The 16,955-nt window shown below is 34.9% G+C and overlaps 1 protein-coding gene across 1 annotated transcript; it reads left to right on the top strand.

Annotated features, from left to right (window-relative positions):
* Nucleotides 1–1,370: 1,370 nt before the first annotated feature.
* LOC124943304 (nuclear transcription factor Y subunit B-6-like) lies at nt 1,371–1,833 on the top strand. Its single transcript, XM_047483839.1, has 2 exons — nt 1,371–1,398; nt 1,508–1,833. The coding sequence occupies exons 1-2, from the start codon at nt 1,371–1,373 to the stop codon at nt 1,831–1,833; spliced, it is 354 nt and encodes a 117-aa protein (XP_047339795.1).
* Nucleotides 1,834–16,955: the final 15,122 nt, after the last annotated feature.

A 16,955-nucleotide genomic window follows, 5' to 3' on the forward strand; every position in this document is an offset into this window, starting at 1 on the left:
GAACATTTATTTCTATAATTTTATGTGATCTGTTTTTGAGAAAAAATAGTTGTGATATTGAATCATACTAATTTGGTAAAATTGGAATGGAAAAATTGGAATGGATGCATGATTAATAAAGATAAATTTTGAAGCTCTATTTAAATAAGCTAAAAAACAAAATGCTCTTATATATATCAATATAACATTAGTGTGGTAATATAAATCAAAATAATAAAAGAAATTACTCCAAATCCAATAAAAAAGAAGCCCGAAATCTCGACCTCGTTAAATTTTTGAGTATAATAAAAACTTTAATTGGTTGAGGAAAGTTGTGGACATTAAGAAAGAAGCCAAAAACGTAGAAAGTGACTAAACAAATGGAGTTAATTAAGAATTAAGATATACTATGGATTTCTTTATGATATATTCTTCAAATTATTTGACTTTCAATTTGTATATATGTATATATTTTATAATTAGTTTATGAGCACGGTAATTCTTAAAACAGTTATTATAACAATTAATTATAATAACTGTAATTTCAGTTGAAAAAACACTATGGCCGTGTTCGGATTGGGGTTATTTGAATATCCTGGAGAGAGAAAAATAATGACGGTGGATGATTTTGAGAAGATAATGATTATTTTTGGTAAAAAGATTTAAAAGGTATTGATATATATAAATAAAATAAAAAATAATAATTTAAAATATAAGTATTTTAGTATTTTGGTTAATAAAATGAGTGATATGATTGGTGAAAAATAATTAATTGAAAAACTGATTTGGTATAAATTAAATAATTTTTTTCACAAAAACAAGGCCTATATCTATAAATCAACTAAGAAGCCTCTGATCATATAAATTAAACTACCTATAATGAATTGCTGCAAATTAATAAAGTTACTCAATTCAAAACCTATTAATACTTTATTTTTAAACAACTAAAAACTTTAATTTCTAAAAGCAAAAAAATATTTTGTATACTAACTAATACCCTATAATCAAATTAAAATCCTAAATAAATTGAAATTGTCCCCTTAAAATACATTTGAATATTAAATTGGATATTTTCCAAAAAAAAAAATTAAATTGGATTACAATAAGATAGTGGGCTAAGTTAATCTATAAATAAACTTTTTCTTTATTTTTATTTTATTTTTAAAGGTGAATAGACAAAAAAAAAAAAAAAGTTAAATAAAAAGGGATAACATTTAATTTAACATACTTTTTCTTTTATGGATATTCTTGAACCAATCAAATTGAGAAAATTTTATCTACCTTAAAGTAAGATTACTTGGTATTTAGCATTAAATACTTTATAAGTTGAAATCCCCTATAAAATAATGATATTACCTTGGATTAGATATCATAATTTTACCAACTTAACAATGGAGAATAAGGGTTCAAGCTCAAGAGGTAGATTAAATCTACAAACTTGAATCTCTTTCAATTACTTTCTAAAACTATTTACTCAAATTATAGTCGAATTGATTTGAGTATATGAATTTTCGGTTTTCTATTTCAGCATCTGGGGCGTCACCAACTAAGCTATTCATCTCGATGGCGAATGTGGCGAGGATCATTCGGCGTGTGGTACCGCCATACGGCAAGATTGCTGACGATTCGAAGGAAATTGTTCAACATTGTGTCTCGGAATTCATTGGTCTAATAACTGCCGAAGCTAACTTGCTTTGTCAAAGCGAGAGTCGTAAGACGATTACCGCCAATGACATTCTACGGGCTATGACCACACTAGGGTTTGATAAATATGTTAACGCACTTTCCCTTTACATTTCCCGTTATCATGAGGCGGAGTCATTGGGGATGGTCGTCTCATCGAGACGTCCATAATTCATGACTTTTGGGCAGATTTCAGGTCCAATGGGCCATCTAGTTTTACAGGTCAATGATGAGGTTGGGTCGCATAGACGGTCAAATCTATATATATATATCTAATGATGCTTAATAAATAAAATATGGGGTGATATTTACGCTCTCACCACATCTCACATAAACTTTTTATATTTTATAACAGTTTCTCTCTTGTCATAATTATAATAAAAAAGGAGAAGCAAAAGAAGACGAGGATTTGAAATCAAGATAAACCCGATAATTCTCCGCATCCAAGGATTTAAATTTTTTTATTTATTTTTTTTTTAATTTTTTTTTCTATAACAAAACCTAATAAGATATTTTGTAATAAAACTATAAATAAAATTGTATTTTAATGAATAATATTAATATTTTAATTATTTATATATATAATACAAAAATATAATAAATGGATTATATATATATAAATAATACAAAATATATTTAACTATATATTTTGATATGTTTTAAATAATTGATAAGTATTTATTAATTTAATTTATAATATTATTATAAATATATATTTTTTTATACAAAATATTATAAAATTGAATTTTTATTTTTTTAATAAAAATATTAATTAATGTTATTATATATATATATATATATATATATATATATATATATATATATATATATATATATATATATATATATATATATATAGTTTTGAAACAAGAGTTTTATAGTATTTACATAAAAAAGATGGTTCAATATTATTTTTTAATAAACATTTCACATATATTTTAATTAATATTTTGACTTTTAGTATATAATAAACTGTTTTCGAAATTTTTGAGAGAATATAGTAGAAGCCGAAATAATTATGTACAAAAGAAAAAAAAATACAAACATATTTTCCTCAAATATTATTTTCGCCAATTTAAGATAGTGTAATAATTCACGTTAAAATAAGGAAAATTTAAATTAAATTAATAGAACGAAAAAACTAAAATTTTGAATAAATGACCATATTTGTATTATTTTATTTTAGCTGTATTTAAAAAAATGCTATAAATAAAAATTATAATAAATTTGAGATTAGATACCTTTAAAAAATATTAATAAAAATAAAAATTTGAAAGAATATATACACAATATTAAAATTTCTCAAACTTATATATTTAATATATACAGTGTCTGTTAGGATCTAGGTCGCGGCTGGAGGACCGGGATCGGGCTGGTTAGCGCGTCTCACTCAAAGGGTAGTGATTAATCCGGTTAGAGATTAACACCGGGGTTTTAATACTACACAAACTGTCACAAACCCTTGAACTAGGTTCAAGCGCGGAAGAGGTTTGTTTCAGGTTGAAGCAGCACACTCATGAGATAGGCAGAACCGGTTTTTGGATAAGGCAGGTTTGGAAATTGATGGGTCGATTTTTGTAACTTGGTGATTTGGTTTAGATAGTGTAGAGTCGGTCAGGATGGTGTAGGTCGGTTAATACAGGTTGGTTAGAATATAGAGCCAGCAGAAAATAAATAACAAGACAGAATTTTATGGATGTTCAGAGATAAAACTCCTACGTCACCCCTTCCTCTCGAAACCGCGAGAAGGATATTCACTAAGGAATACAAATATAATCCGATCGAGACTTATTTCCTGCTCGATAACACCCGTACAATTTACACCGAAATTGTAAATACACACTTTAACTTTAGCACTTAGGCTTTTTTAGAGAGAGAACACAAACTTATCAAATGTAAATTAATAGCTCACTATGTCCCCTTGTGTCTCACTGTATCACACTTGTCCCTTGTTGTGTCCCAAATTTACTCATCTTCAGCTGCTCCTTTTATAGGTGAAATATGCTAACGGTCATATTTCACTTCCTTGAATTTGATTGGCTGAGCAAGGGTTCAGTGATTCAGACTTAGCGGTCAACTTTTCAGACCTGGCGGTCAACCTCACAGAGTTGGCAGTCTGTTCTTCCAGTGTGTAAGACAAACCTGCTAGGTTTGTCTTTTACTCAATATGGTGACTGTTGGTTAGACAGTTGTCTGTACATGGAAGATTTCCTTTCTGATTTATCCTGAAGTAGAAAGATCTTATAGGACTGTCTTCTGTAGCCTGCAGACTTTCCTCAGACTTGTATGAATATGGAAATATTCAGTCTGTTCCTTTGGTATCATTCTCAAAAGATACCCGAAGTATCTTCTTATGCTGGTCGGTCATTTGACTTAACCGGATGACTTCCGGTTATTTGATTTGGCTTCTGAATGACCGGCTGTCTGGTGTTTTTCGGCCTTCAGTCTTGAGCCGTCATGTTTCTGGTTGGTTTGATAACTTGACCGCTTTAGTTTCTTAACCGGTTGAGTGATCTGACCGGCCGGTTTTCTCAAACCTGTTGGTTATTTTGACTGGTCCGGTTCTTTGTTCCAGCATGGAAGGTTTATTTGTGTTAAGTTCTGTGAACCAGTCTAATTTTATCTAAAAATTTCTCCCCTTTTGATTATTTTATTTAAAATTATCAAAATCATGTAAGATTGCAAACGTAGGCCGGTTCTTTATTTGACCGGATTTTTGAAACTAACTTGGGAGAATTTTTCGAAAAATTTGGAAAAATTTTGAGAAAATTTTTGGAAAAGTCTAATCTTTTATCTTATCAATTTATCCCTTTTTGATTATTTTATTTAAAATTATCAAAACCATGTAGAAATGCAAGTATAGGTCGATTTCAAAAATAGCTTTATATATATAGAAGTAACCGAAAAAGGGAAAATATTATATAGACACCGAAATAAACATAGATTAGGAAAAGTGAGCCCCTATTCTGATTCGGAAAATGTGAAGTCTTTCATCATAGCATCGGTTGGTTCTTCCTCATCCGGTTGATTCGGTCTTGAAGATGAACCTTCAGCTTGCGGTTGACCGCCCGTGCTAATTGGAACCGCAATGGAGACTCGCTGTCTTGTAGAACGCGGCTCGAGGTTTTCTTCGAGTTCATCCTCGGTGTGCATAGCTGGGTTCGGTTGTGTTTCAATGATTGTCTCGGTAATCCTTTCCAACATCCCGGCTACTTGAAGTTTCCTTGATGGTGTTTTCCGTTTTCGTTTTGCCGGAACCGAAGAGGAAGAAGCCGCCTTTGTCTTCTTGTGAGCCCTGTCATATTCTTCGAGCCCTTGTTTTTGTGCGTTTAACCGCTCTGCATCTTTGGCCGCTTGAACTGCCATGGACTTCGCAAGTCCCGGATATTTAGCCGCTATGTTTTGTTCGCACTCGGCTATTTCCTCTTCGGACAATCGCGGTGCCTCCTTTGCTTTCCTCGCTTCTTCGTCCAGCGCATCTTGAACTTCCTTAGCCGCTCGGGCGTTTGCCTCCTCAACCGCTGTATCAGCATTAATCTTGGCCTTGATTAATTCATTTACCTGTTCGGTTAGCGCCTTGAAGTCGACTTCAAGTTGGGTATTTCGGTCCTCAAGGCTTGCATTCTTTTTCTCGAGGCTAATGACTCTGTTGAGTGTGGAAGCGGCTTCGTTGCATGACCGCCCCAGGTCTTCATCGATCTTTGTGAGCTGTTGCTCGGTTTCCCTCTCAAACCGACCCATGTCATCCACAATCCTTGAGGTCTTATCTTCTAATTCTTCGGTTTGCTTAAGATGATCGTTGTGCAGAACCGTGTCGTCCCGGTAGTCGGCTTCGATGTCTGTGATCCGGGCCTCTGCCTTTTCAAGATCATCCCTCGTCTTTTCGGCTAACAGGATTGTTTGGCGCGCGACTATCTTGAATTTCCTCTTCCACGGTTGAACCTTTGAGTTGGCAAACTCTTGAATAAGAGTCTTTACCCTTTCTTCGGTGACCACCGGTTCTGTATCCCCCGGTTGAACCGTTTCAAATGGCCCGGTGAAATGAGTCTCCGTCCTTTCGTCGGTTTTGTTTATGACCAGATCCGCTAGAGGAGGCGTTTCACCTTGATGCTGACCATCATTGGTCTCAAGAGCTGGAGAGTGCGGTGTATTTTGCTGTCTGTGCACCGCTTCAAGCCGCTCTATTTCTTCAGTGAATTCTCCTTTCTTTATCTCAAGCTTATCCAACACCAGGAGCTGTAATCTAACCTTTGGTGTTCCCGGAACATACCTTTCTGAAAGCTTTCAGATACGTACTGTTAGCTTTTGTAGCCGAGCACGCGGTTTCACGATTGCGTGTCGGTCCATGGCTTCGTTAGGATTTTCGGCGTTTGTGAGGCTTATAACGTTTTCTTCTATCTCCTTCAGCCTTCTGAAACTTTGTTCATCGGTTAGGCCCGGTAACATGTGTTTGAAGAATTTATCGCATCGGTACTCGTGCCATTCCCGGTATACCGCGACAACCGCTTGAACTCGCAGTTCGATTTCCTCCAGGATTTTGCGCACTATAATGTCAGCCATCTTCTGGTCGTTGTCAGCGGTAGCCTCTTCCTCCTCACGGCCGTCTGCATCGGCATCGGTGTTCTCAGGGCTTGTAGCCGATTGTTCTTCTTCATTCGGTCCTTATTTATCAGATGGAATATCATCGGTTTTCTGTGATTCTGTTCGGTCAGACGTGGAAGCCGAGTTTTATTGGAGAAGAGAATATTTATGTTTCCAAAGTGTGTTGTGAAGAGGTTGCTTTTGACTAATTGCGGAGCTCGAGGTAGGATTTAGTTGAAGCGTAACCAAGTTAGTTGGGTATTGATTACTCATGTAGTTGGGGGTTATCTCATTAATTAAATGTTACTTTTCATTAATGATTAATGCAACAACACACTGAAAAGTAACCGACTGATACCGAAGATAACTTAGACTAAACCGAAGAAAACATAGATGAAACCGAAATGATCATAAGGAGGTTGAACAAAGATACACCCGGTGCGTGCAGCAAAATGACCGAGTGTAGGAGGAAGTGACCTAATATCCGCTTGAGTTGGTGTGACCGTTGGAGTGGTTGTGACAGTTCCTCCTCTTCCACGCCTTCTCAAACCGCTCATAGAACGAGTCAGTTATTTCCTTGGTTAGCACTCGAGCCTGGTTCAGCCCTTCCCCGGGGCATGTCGGAACTCCAAGTTCCAGAAGCAGACTGCTTATTTGAGGAATGATGCCGACTGTTTTAACGCCAATCATCCAGACTAGGATGTCGAACAGTACCCTCGACCAATTGACCGGTGTTCCAGTAGTTATAGCAGCCATCATGTTGAAGGCAGCGGTGCAGTATGTGTTGGTCACATCCCTTCCCAGGATGCCTCAACCTACTACGTCATTGAGAAGCTGGTATTCAGCTTTCAATAGTGACTTAGCACCGTAGTCGTCCACTGGATGGCTTGACCGGGCAAATGCTAGGGAGATCTCGGCTTTTAGTTCAACCGGTATGTTGAGGTCGGTTAGCCCCTGCTTTGTTAGGTTAAAGCATCTGGCAAAGTCATTTTCTGTAAAGTCAAAGACGATACCTCCTACCTTTGACTGGATGTGAGTGTCAAAGTGAGGAGATCCACGAAAGACCCTGGCGTTATAAAAGAACTCCAGGACAGACTCAGAATAGATGACATGTTTGTCATCTAGAAAGTGTTGAAGACCAGTATCTTCAAGTGATTTGATCATCTTGAAGATCTCATAGTGCTCAGTGCTTTGAGCAGAGTTGAAATCCACTTGAAGGATGTTGGGAAACTGAGACATTTTGTCTTAGTGAGAGAAAGAGTTATGCAGCTTGTGATTATTTTGTTAAGGTTTGTTCAACTTATATACTAGTGGAGAGAGAAGCCTATTATCCAGATATCACAGGTGATAATGTCTATTAACCATAGGATAAAGAGTTTTACATGAAATAGGTATGTCTACAGCCTAGGATGTTGGTCATAGACCTGGACCATGAAAGATATCAGATCTTCACGTCTTTTTAGGTGCGACCATTTTACTTTGAAAAGGCAATATTTCAGAACAGATAAATTTAAACACTAATAATTATTCCACTTTTGTTTGAAGTTCAAATAATCCAAGATAACCTATTTCCGAACCGGTCAGTTATCAGTTGTTCGTCCCGATGCGGTTATTTGGTGCATGCACTAAGTAACCGGTCAGTTTACTCTGTCTGATAGACCAGGCGGTTCTTCCATAGATACCTTGGAGATTTGAAGTCCAACAGTTTAGGAGGAACTACCGGTTTTGTTTGTCCGGACCGATTTCCTTTAAGCATCCTTAGGGATGATCTGACTAATATCGGTTAGACCGAGTGTAAGTCTGAATTGAGAGAACTTAGCTTCCTATAGAGGCTTGGTGAAGATATCAGTTACTTGTTGATCTGTTGGTACGTATTCCAGCCGGATATGCTTCAGCATGACATGTTCCCGAATGAAGTGGTGCCTTATGTCAATGTGCTTGGTTCTAGAGTGTAGAACCGGATTGTAGGTGATTGCTATGACACTTGTGTTATCACAAAAGATTGGAGACTCTTCAGCTGTGACACCGAAGTCCTTCAGTTGTTGTTGGATCCAAAGAAGTTGTGAACAACAGCTTCCGACCGCCAGGTATTCAGCTTCTGCGGTTGATGTGGCCACCGATGTCTGTTTCTTGCTATGCCATGAGACAAGTCGGTCACCTAGGAATTGACATGTTCCGCTGGTGCTTTTTCTATCGATCTTACAACCTGCATAGTCTGCATCTGAATAACTCGTTAGGTTAAAAGATGAATCCTTTGGATACCACAGACCGACATCAGGTGTTCCCTTTAGGTATTTCAATATTCGCTTTGCGGCTGTGTAGTGGGATTGTTTTGGATTGGCTTGGAATCTCCCACACACACCGACTGCAAATAGAATATCCGGTCTACTCGCTGTCAGGTATAGGAGAGAACCGATGATGCCCCGGTAAGCGGTCAGGTCTACCGATTGACCCTCATCATCTTTGTCCAATTTAACCGATGAGCTCATTGGAGTAGCCGCTGAGGAGCATGTGTCTATCCCAAATTTCTTCAGAAGCTCCTTGGTGTACTTGGGTTGACTTATAAACGTTCATTCTTCGAGTTGCTTAACCTGAAGACCTAGGAAGAAGCTTAATTCCCCCATCATACTCATTTCAAACTTGTTAGTCATCAAGGTTGAAAATTTATCACATAACTTAGGATCGGTTGAACCGAAGATGATATCATCTACATAAATTTGAACAAGTAGGATATGTTCCTTCTTCTCAAACTTAAACAACGTTTTATCCACCGAACCGATGGTGAAGTCATGTTTTAACAAAAATGCGGTTAGTGTGTCATACCAGGCTCTAGATGCTTGCTTTAGACCGTATAACGCTTTGTTTAACCGGTATACATGGTTGGGTAATTCAGCATTTTTGAAACCGGGTGGTTGTTCAACGTATACCTCTTCACGTAGGTCATCATTTAAAAATGCACTTTTAACATCCATTTGGAAAACCTTAAAGTTTTTGAATGCAGCAAAGGCTAGAAAAATCCTAATAGCTTCAATCCTAGCTACAGGGGCAAATGATTCTTCAAAATCAATGCCTTCTTCCTGTTTGTAACCTTGCGCCACTAATCTGGCTTTGTTCCTCGTGACCAAACCGTCTTCATTGAGTTTATTTCTAAATACCCATCTTGTTCCTATGACCGGTTGATCTTTCGGTCTAGGGACTAGGTACTAGACTTTATTACTCTCAAACTGGTTTAGCTCTTCTTGCATTCCCAAGATCCAATCCGGATCTGACAATGCTTCATCTATTCTTTTCGGCTCAATCTGGGATATAAAGGCAGAATTAAAGTATTCCTCTAGAATTTGACGCCTAGTTCGAACAGGTTCTGAAGGGTCACCTATAATTTGCTCAGGAGGATGTTTAGTGTTCCTTTTGAAATTTGGTTCAGGGACGTCTACCAAATTACCGTTTGCTTGATCAAGGCTAGACATATCGGTAGGCTGAACATGATTGTCAGACCGACCGACTTCCTCGGTTTGGACCGAAGTGTCAGCTTCTTGTCGTGGGACAGCTTGATCCTGCTGGGTTTCAATATTACCCATTTGGTCATGGACAAATCGCTTGAAAACCGGAATCTCATCTTCACTATCAGAATGGATATTGTTATTTTCCAATATGTTGTGTAGATCAAAGCCTGATGCAGTATTACTTTCAACCGATTCATCGAAAATAACGTGAAGTGATTACTCCATGGTTAAGGTTCTATTGTTATACACTCTATATGCCTTACTCACTGCTGAGTAACCTAACATGATCACAGTATCGGTTTTTGCATCAAAAGTAGAAAGATAGGTTTTACCATTTATATGTATGTAGCATTTACAACCGAAAATTTTAAGGTACTTAAGGTTTGGAACCCTGTTAAAATAAACCTCATACGATGTTTTGTTGTGAAACTTGTTAATTAAAGACCGGTTTTGTGTATAACATGCAGTATTGATAGCCTCAACCCAAAATTTCTGAGCAATGCCCGAATCGGCTATCATGGACCGTGCGGCTTCCTTAAGAGTCCGGTTTCTTCTCTCGGCCATGCCATTTTGTTGAGGAGTCCTAGCACTAGACAACTCGTGTCTAATACCAGTTTCATCAAGAAATGCGGTTAAAGTACTGTTGGTAAATTCAGTACCTCTATCACTCATAATACTATTAATGCGAGTTGATTTTTCATTTTGCAAACGTTTAAGCAGTGTGATCAAGTTTGATGCAGTTTCACGTTTGGATGGTAGAAATATTACCCATGTAAACCTAAAGTAATCATCAACAACTACCATGGTGTAAAGCATACCTCCTAGGCTAATGACCTGAATCGGTCCAAATAAATCTATGTGAAGAAGATCTAAGCATCAGTTAGATTGCATGTGTCCTTTACTCTTAAAGGTTGACCTAGTTTGTTTGCCCATTTGACATGCTGAACAAACCTTATCCTTGTTAAATACTATGTTAGGAATGCCTTCGACTAACATTTTACCGCGAATATAGTTTAAGGTTTTCATGTTCAGATGATTTAGTCTCTTATGCCACAACCAGGTTTGATCAGTCTTGGCTATCATGCATACATGATATTCTACCTTAGTTTTCCAGTCTACCTTGTAAATGTTTCCTAGCCTATTTCCGGTGAGCAGTATGATGCCTTGAGAGTTCTTAACTAAGCATGCATGTTTAAGAAATTCTACCGTGTATCCAGCATCACACATTTGACTAATGCTTAGTAGGTTAAAACGTAGGTTTTCAACTAGGAGTACATTATCAATTGTTAGGTTACCATGGACAATCTTACCATTGCCCACAGTTCTACCTTTTGAGTTGTCACCGAAAGTGATTAGTGCACCGATTTCTATTCTGATGTCGGTTAGTAGGTTGTTGTTCCCGGTCATATGCCTGGAGCAACCACTGTCCAAGTACCATTCAGAGTTTCCTAGCAGTTTCTTTAAATCCTGCAAAATATACATATTTACAACTATTTGGTACCCACATTTACTTGGGTCCACATGCGATTAGTCCCTTGGGCATCCAGACTTTGACAAACCGGACAACTTTCTTTGCTAAGGTTTTAACCGTCCTTTTGGCACTCGGTTTTGGATATTTCGGTTTTTCTACGAAGGCTTTAAATGATGATGATTTGTGGTTTGTCCTATGCGATTGAGGATTGGCTTTCCTATTTTTGAGCAGGTCGGCTTTCCTTTTCTCAGGGTCAAGCCACTTCTCAGAGTCGGTTGTACCTACATAGGTTAGTTTTTCTGCCGTATAGTATGCGGTCAATTCCTCTTCAGCGGTTAAGGAACTTCTAATGAATCTTATAAGAGGAAGGTCACTCTTTGTAAACCTTACTTTGTTTACAGGTTTTTGGTTTTTGGATCTATCATTTTTGTAACCTAAACCGAACATGCAAAAAGGGTGTCTGTTATAGCTACACATCTTCTTTACCATGTCACTAGATCTCTTATATGCGGCCATTTTATACTGGAGGCGGGCATTTTCCTCTTCGGTTAGTTCTCGAGCCGGATCATTAGAATGTTCGGTCTTGAGTGGTGATTCAGGTGCTAACTCGGTTTCTAAGGTAGGGGTTTCATCAAGTTCTATGATCTCTGGTTCGGTTAAATCAGGTATTTCTGGTTCTGTTAGAATGGGCACTATATGGTCGGTTCTAAAGTTGAGTTGCTTAGGTAACATGGCTAGTAGGTTCTTATACTCTTCTACCATATCATTCAATGCATTATATAACTCATCTTTAGTAAATTCTTCACAAGGAGAGTCAAATACCTGTTCTCATTTGTCATGAGGCATGTGAGTTCATCATCACTGTCACTGTGAGCCCATAAGCTTCCTCCATCATCGACTATCAGTGCTTTCTGAACCTCACTTCCTTCACCGGTTTGTTGGTAGTTATTTCGGTTATTTTGGTTATCCGGTTTCCGGTTATCCCTCCTCGGTTTTCTGCATTCCCACTTGAAGTGTCCCAAACAGTTACAGTTATAGCATCTTACATTGGATTTATCACCATAGTTGTAGTTTGTCGGTTGGCTTCTTTTCATGAACCTCCCAAACTTCTGTGCAAGCATTGTCATGGCATCATCGGTGAACTGTTCGGCGGTTCTGATTGGTGCATGTGCAGCCGGTTCTGTGGATGTGATCAGTGCTCTGGTTGAGGTTGAGGCGGAAACTTCTTCTTCAGTTCTAGACCTCATTTCGAACTCATATGCCTTAAGATCTTTGAATACATCATGTAGCTTCATCTTACTTAGGCAGTTTGATTCCCTCATCACCATTGTCTTTATATCCCACGCACTTGGAAGAGATCTTAACGCTTTCATAATGACCTCCTTGTTATCATACTTCTTGTCAAGAGTTGCTAGCTCGTCTAACACACCTGTGAACCGGTCACTGTATTCTTTCATTGTTTCTCCCGGTTTCATCTTGATGCTTTCAAACTTCTGAGTAACTACCATTACCTTGTTTTCCTTGGTTCTTTCATTTCCCTCATAGATCTGAATAACCGTGTCCCATGTCTCCTTTGCGGTTTTGTAGTCTCTGACCTTGCAGTACGTGTTTCTGTCCACACTGTTGGAGATCCGGTTTCTGGCATGGTTATCCAGGTTATTTCTTCTCCTATATTCAGCTGTCCAGTCCTTCATGTCCTTATCAATGATTATCGGTCCTTCGGCCAGAATGAACTGCATCTCATCATCCATGGTGATTAAGTGTAAGTGCATGCGTGCCTTCCAGTTGGCAAAGTCATCACCTTCTAGCATTGGAGGCCTATCGAAAGACATGCTTGCTTGAGTATTGAAACTAACTGCTCTGATACCAATTGTTAGGATCTAGGTCGCGGTTGGAGGACCGGGGTCGGGCCGGTTAGCGCGTCTCACTCAAAGGGTGGTGATTAATCCGGTTAGAGATTAACACCGGGGTTTCAATACTATACAAACTATCACAAACCCTTGAACTAGGTTTAAGCGCGGAAGATGTTTGTTTCAGGTTGAAGCAGCACACTCACGAGATAGGCAGAATCGGTTTTTGGATAAGGCAGGTTTGTAAATTGATGGGTCGGTTTTTGTAACTTGGTGATTCGGTTTGGATAGTGTAGAGTCGGTCAGGATGGTGTAGGTCGGTTAATACAGGTCGGTTAGAATATAGAACCAGCAGAAAGTAAATAACAAGACATAATTTTATGGATGTTCGGAGATAAAACTCCTACGTCACCCCTTCCTCTCGAAACCGCGAGAAGGATATTCACTAAGGAATACAAATACAATCCGATCGAGACTTATTTTCTACTCGATAACACCCGTACAATTTACACCGAAATTGTAAATACACACTTCAACTTTAGCTCTTAGGCTTTTTTAGAGAGAGAACACAAACTTATCACTAGTAAATTAATAGCTCACTGTGTCCCCTTGTGTCTCACTGTATCACACTTGTCCCTTGTTGTGTCCCAAATTTACTCCTCTTCAGCTGCTCCTTTTATAGGTGAAATATGCTAACGGTCATATTTCACTTCCTTGAATTTGATTGGCTGAACAGAGGTTCAGTGATTCAGACCTGGCGGTCAACTTTTCAGACCTGGCGGTCAACCTCACAGAGTTGACAGTCTGTTCTTCTAGTGTGTAAGACAAACCTTCTAGGTTTGTCTTTTACTCAATATGGTGACTGTTGGTTAGACAGTTGTCTGTACTTGGAAGATTTCCTTTCTGATTTATCCTGAAGTAGAAAGATCTTGTAGCTGTCTTCTGCAGCCTGCAGACTTTCTTCAGACTTGTATGAATATGGAAATGTTCAGTCTGTTCCTTTGGTATCATTCTCAACAGATACCCGAAGTATCTTCTTATGCTGGTCGATCATTTGACTTAACCAGATGACTTCCGGTTATTTGATTTGGCTTCTGAATGACCGGCTGTCTGGTGTTTTTCGGCCTTCAGTCTTGAGCCGTCATGTTTCTGGTCGGTTTGATAACTTGACCGGTTTAGTTTCTTAACCGGTTGAGTGATCTGACCGGCCGGTTTTCTCAAACCGGTTGGTTACTTTGACTGGTCCGGTTCTTTGTTCCTGCATGAAAGATTTATTTGTGTTAAGTTCTGTGAACCGGTCTAATTTTATCTAACAGTGTCTAACCATTATGATACTATAAAATTAATGTCAAACAAAATTTAATGGTAAAATTTATGTAATAAAATTCAAATAATTATTAATTTTTTTATAATTTACATATAAAGATGTAAATAAAAAATTGAAACTTAAATGTGTCAATTTTTATATAATAAAATTTAATTAAAATGAAAATTTATGTATATTGTATTTGATTAAATATTTTTAAATTATTGAATATAGTATATTAATGGTGATTTAATTTTTTTATATAGAAATTTTATTTTATTTTATATATATTTGTCAGTTTGCATAAAATCATGCTAGTGTGATGAATGACAAAAGAGGAATGCTAGTGTGATTTAATTTTTTTATATAGAAATTTTATTTTATTTTATATAGATTTTATATATCAAGTGATCCTAATGTTGCTTGTGGACCTGGTTTTGATCCATTCAGGCAAAGTAGAAGGTCCTAACTGATAGCTTCAATTTTGGAAGTGCTTAGTAATCCCAATGAAGTAACCAAAAACAATAAATTTATGTATTCAATAAACATGCATGCTTGTAATTGAATTAAGTTTTTATTTTCTAATTAATTAGGTAAACTCATTTCAAAATACTATATATTTAAATATGTTTATTTATTATATATTCAAATAAAAAATAAAAAATAAATTCTCTAGTTAAATTCAGTTTTTAAATGCTGGTTTGTGATTAAAAGCATAAGTAAATAATGTTTTTAAATGAGATTATTATTAAATCAAAATTTGAATATCTTAATCAATCTCTTCAATTATTTTATCTTTTTTTAGTCTAAGATTTTTTAGTAGCCTAAACCCTTTTAAATTACATGAAACCTTAATTTTTAGGTAAAATTAGTACCACTAAAAATTTATTATTGATAAATATTTTGGGCAACAAAATTATAATGAAGGGAGACCAGAAATTCCACGTAATTTGTACAGAAAAAATATTTAATTTAAATTGTTTTTCGAAAAAATAGCAATGCTAGGAGATTTTTGGTTATTATATTAAAGGAGTGCAACATTTATAAAAAAATATGGTAACTGAAGCATTTTCAATCCATAGTGTTAAATATAAAGAAAAAAAAGGCACATAATTTATTTATACCAACTAAAAACAAGTTATATAATGAATAAACAAATCAAAGGATCAATATACATTTGGAGCTTGTTCGGATTGGAATTTTTAAAAAATGTAAAGGGATAAAAAAATAATGATATAACTTTGAAGGAGTGATAATTATTTTTAATAAAAAGACTTAAAATATATTTATATATATAAATAAAATAAAAAATAATAATTTAAAATAAATATTATTTTAATATTTTAGTTTAAGTTATTTAGAAACTGAATCAAACTTTTCCTTTCAATCCTATCATATGAATCAGATTTTCATCTCAATAATTACAGCCAAATCATATTATCCTTATCCTATTCCTATTGTACTTTAAAGACAAATTGTACTTCAAAGACAAAAGTCACCAGACTTTTCATTAACTCCGACTTGAAAACTCCTCTTAACATAGTTCTTATGAACAAGAGACTGTACTAGAGGCTTTTTCATTGCATATTACATTCTCTACAAGTTTTGTTGTCGCTAGTTAGTAATTTCATTTCTTGAATGCAAATATATACTTTCACAATTATTACCCTCTAATATTCTCCAATAGGACTCATTTAAATTATTCTAATAATCCATCAATATAACTCAAACATTTAATCAACATCAATAGTCAACATCATATATAATGATGAAACAATAATATATAGTAATAAATTAAAATAATTTTGAAATGAATTAAAATTTATATTAGTTAACGGTTTAATCATTTAATTATTTATAAATAATTACTAACATTAATTATTTAATTAATTAAACCTGCATTTTTATTATTTTAATATTGAAATAAATTTATTTTAATTTATTTATCTTTAGTTAACAATTGAATATATAATCATTTTTAAATAGTTACTAAAATAAATTATATCTTTAATAAATTTAAATAATTTAATTATTTAAAAATTATTAAAATTAATTCTATTATTTACTTTTAATGCTACAAAATCGATATGTTTTAATATATAATTAATTTAATAATTATTATCATTATTTCAGTTATTCCATTTTTATGTTTAATTATTAATATTTTCTAATATTTAATCATCATTTTCATATAAATAAAAACAAATTTTATTTAATTCAATTATTTATATATATATATATATATATATATATATATATATATATATATATATATATATATATATATATATATATATATATATATATATATATATATATATATATATATATATATATATATATATATATATATATATATATATATATATATATATATATATATATATATATATATATATATATATATATATATATATATGAACATAGAAGAAACACTTAAATATTTTCATTAATTAATTATGATATAATCATAATTAATGATTGTTTTATTATTAAAACTAATTTACTACTAAAACAATAAATATATATATATTTTTAAATACGTTATTAAAATAGTTTTCATATAAATTTTAATCTAAAAT

The sequence above is a fragment of the Impatiens glandulifera genome, chromosome 6 (genome assembly GCF_907164915.1).
Source record: "Impatiens glandulifera chromosome 6, dImpGla2.1, whole genome shotgun sequence".
NCBI lineage: Eukaryota > Viridiplantae > Streptophyta > Magnoliopsida > Ericales > Balsaminaceae > Impatiens > Impatiens glandulifera.

What these genes read in the sequence shown, in the direction of transcription:
- LOC124943304 (XM_047483839.1), top strand. Translation starts at nt 1,371, where the DNA reads ATGGAGAATAAGGGTTCAAGCTCAAGAG. An exon ending in TAAGGGTTCAAGCTCAAGAG is followed by an intron (nt 1,399 to 1,507) that starts GTAGATTAAATC and finishes TTTCTATTTCAG; the next exon opens with CATCTGGGGCGTCACCAACT.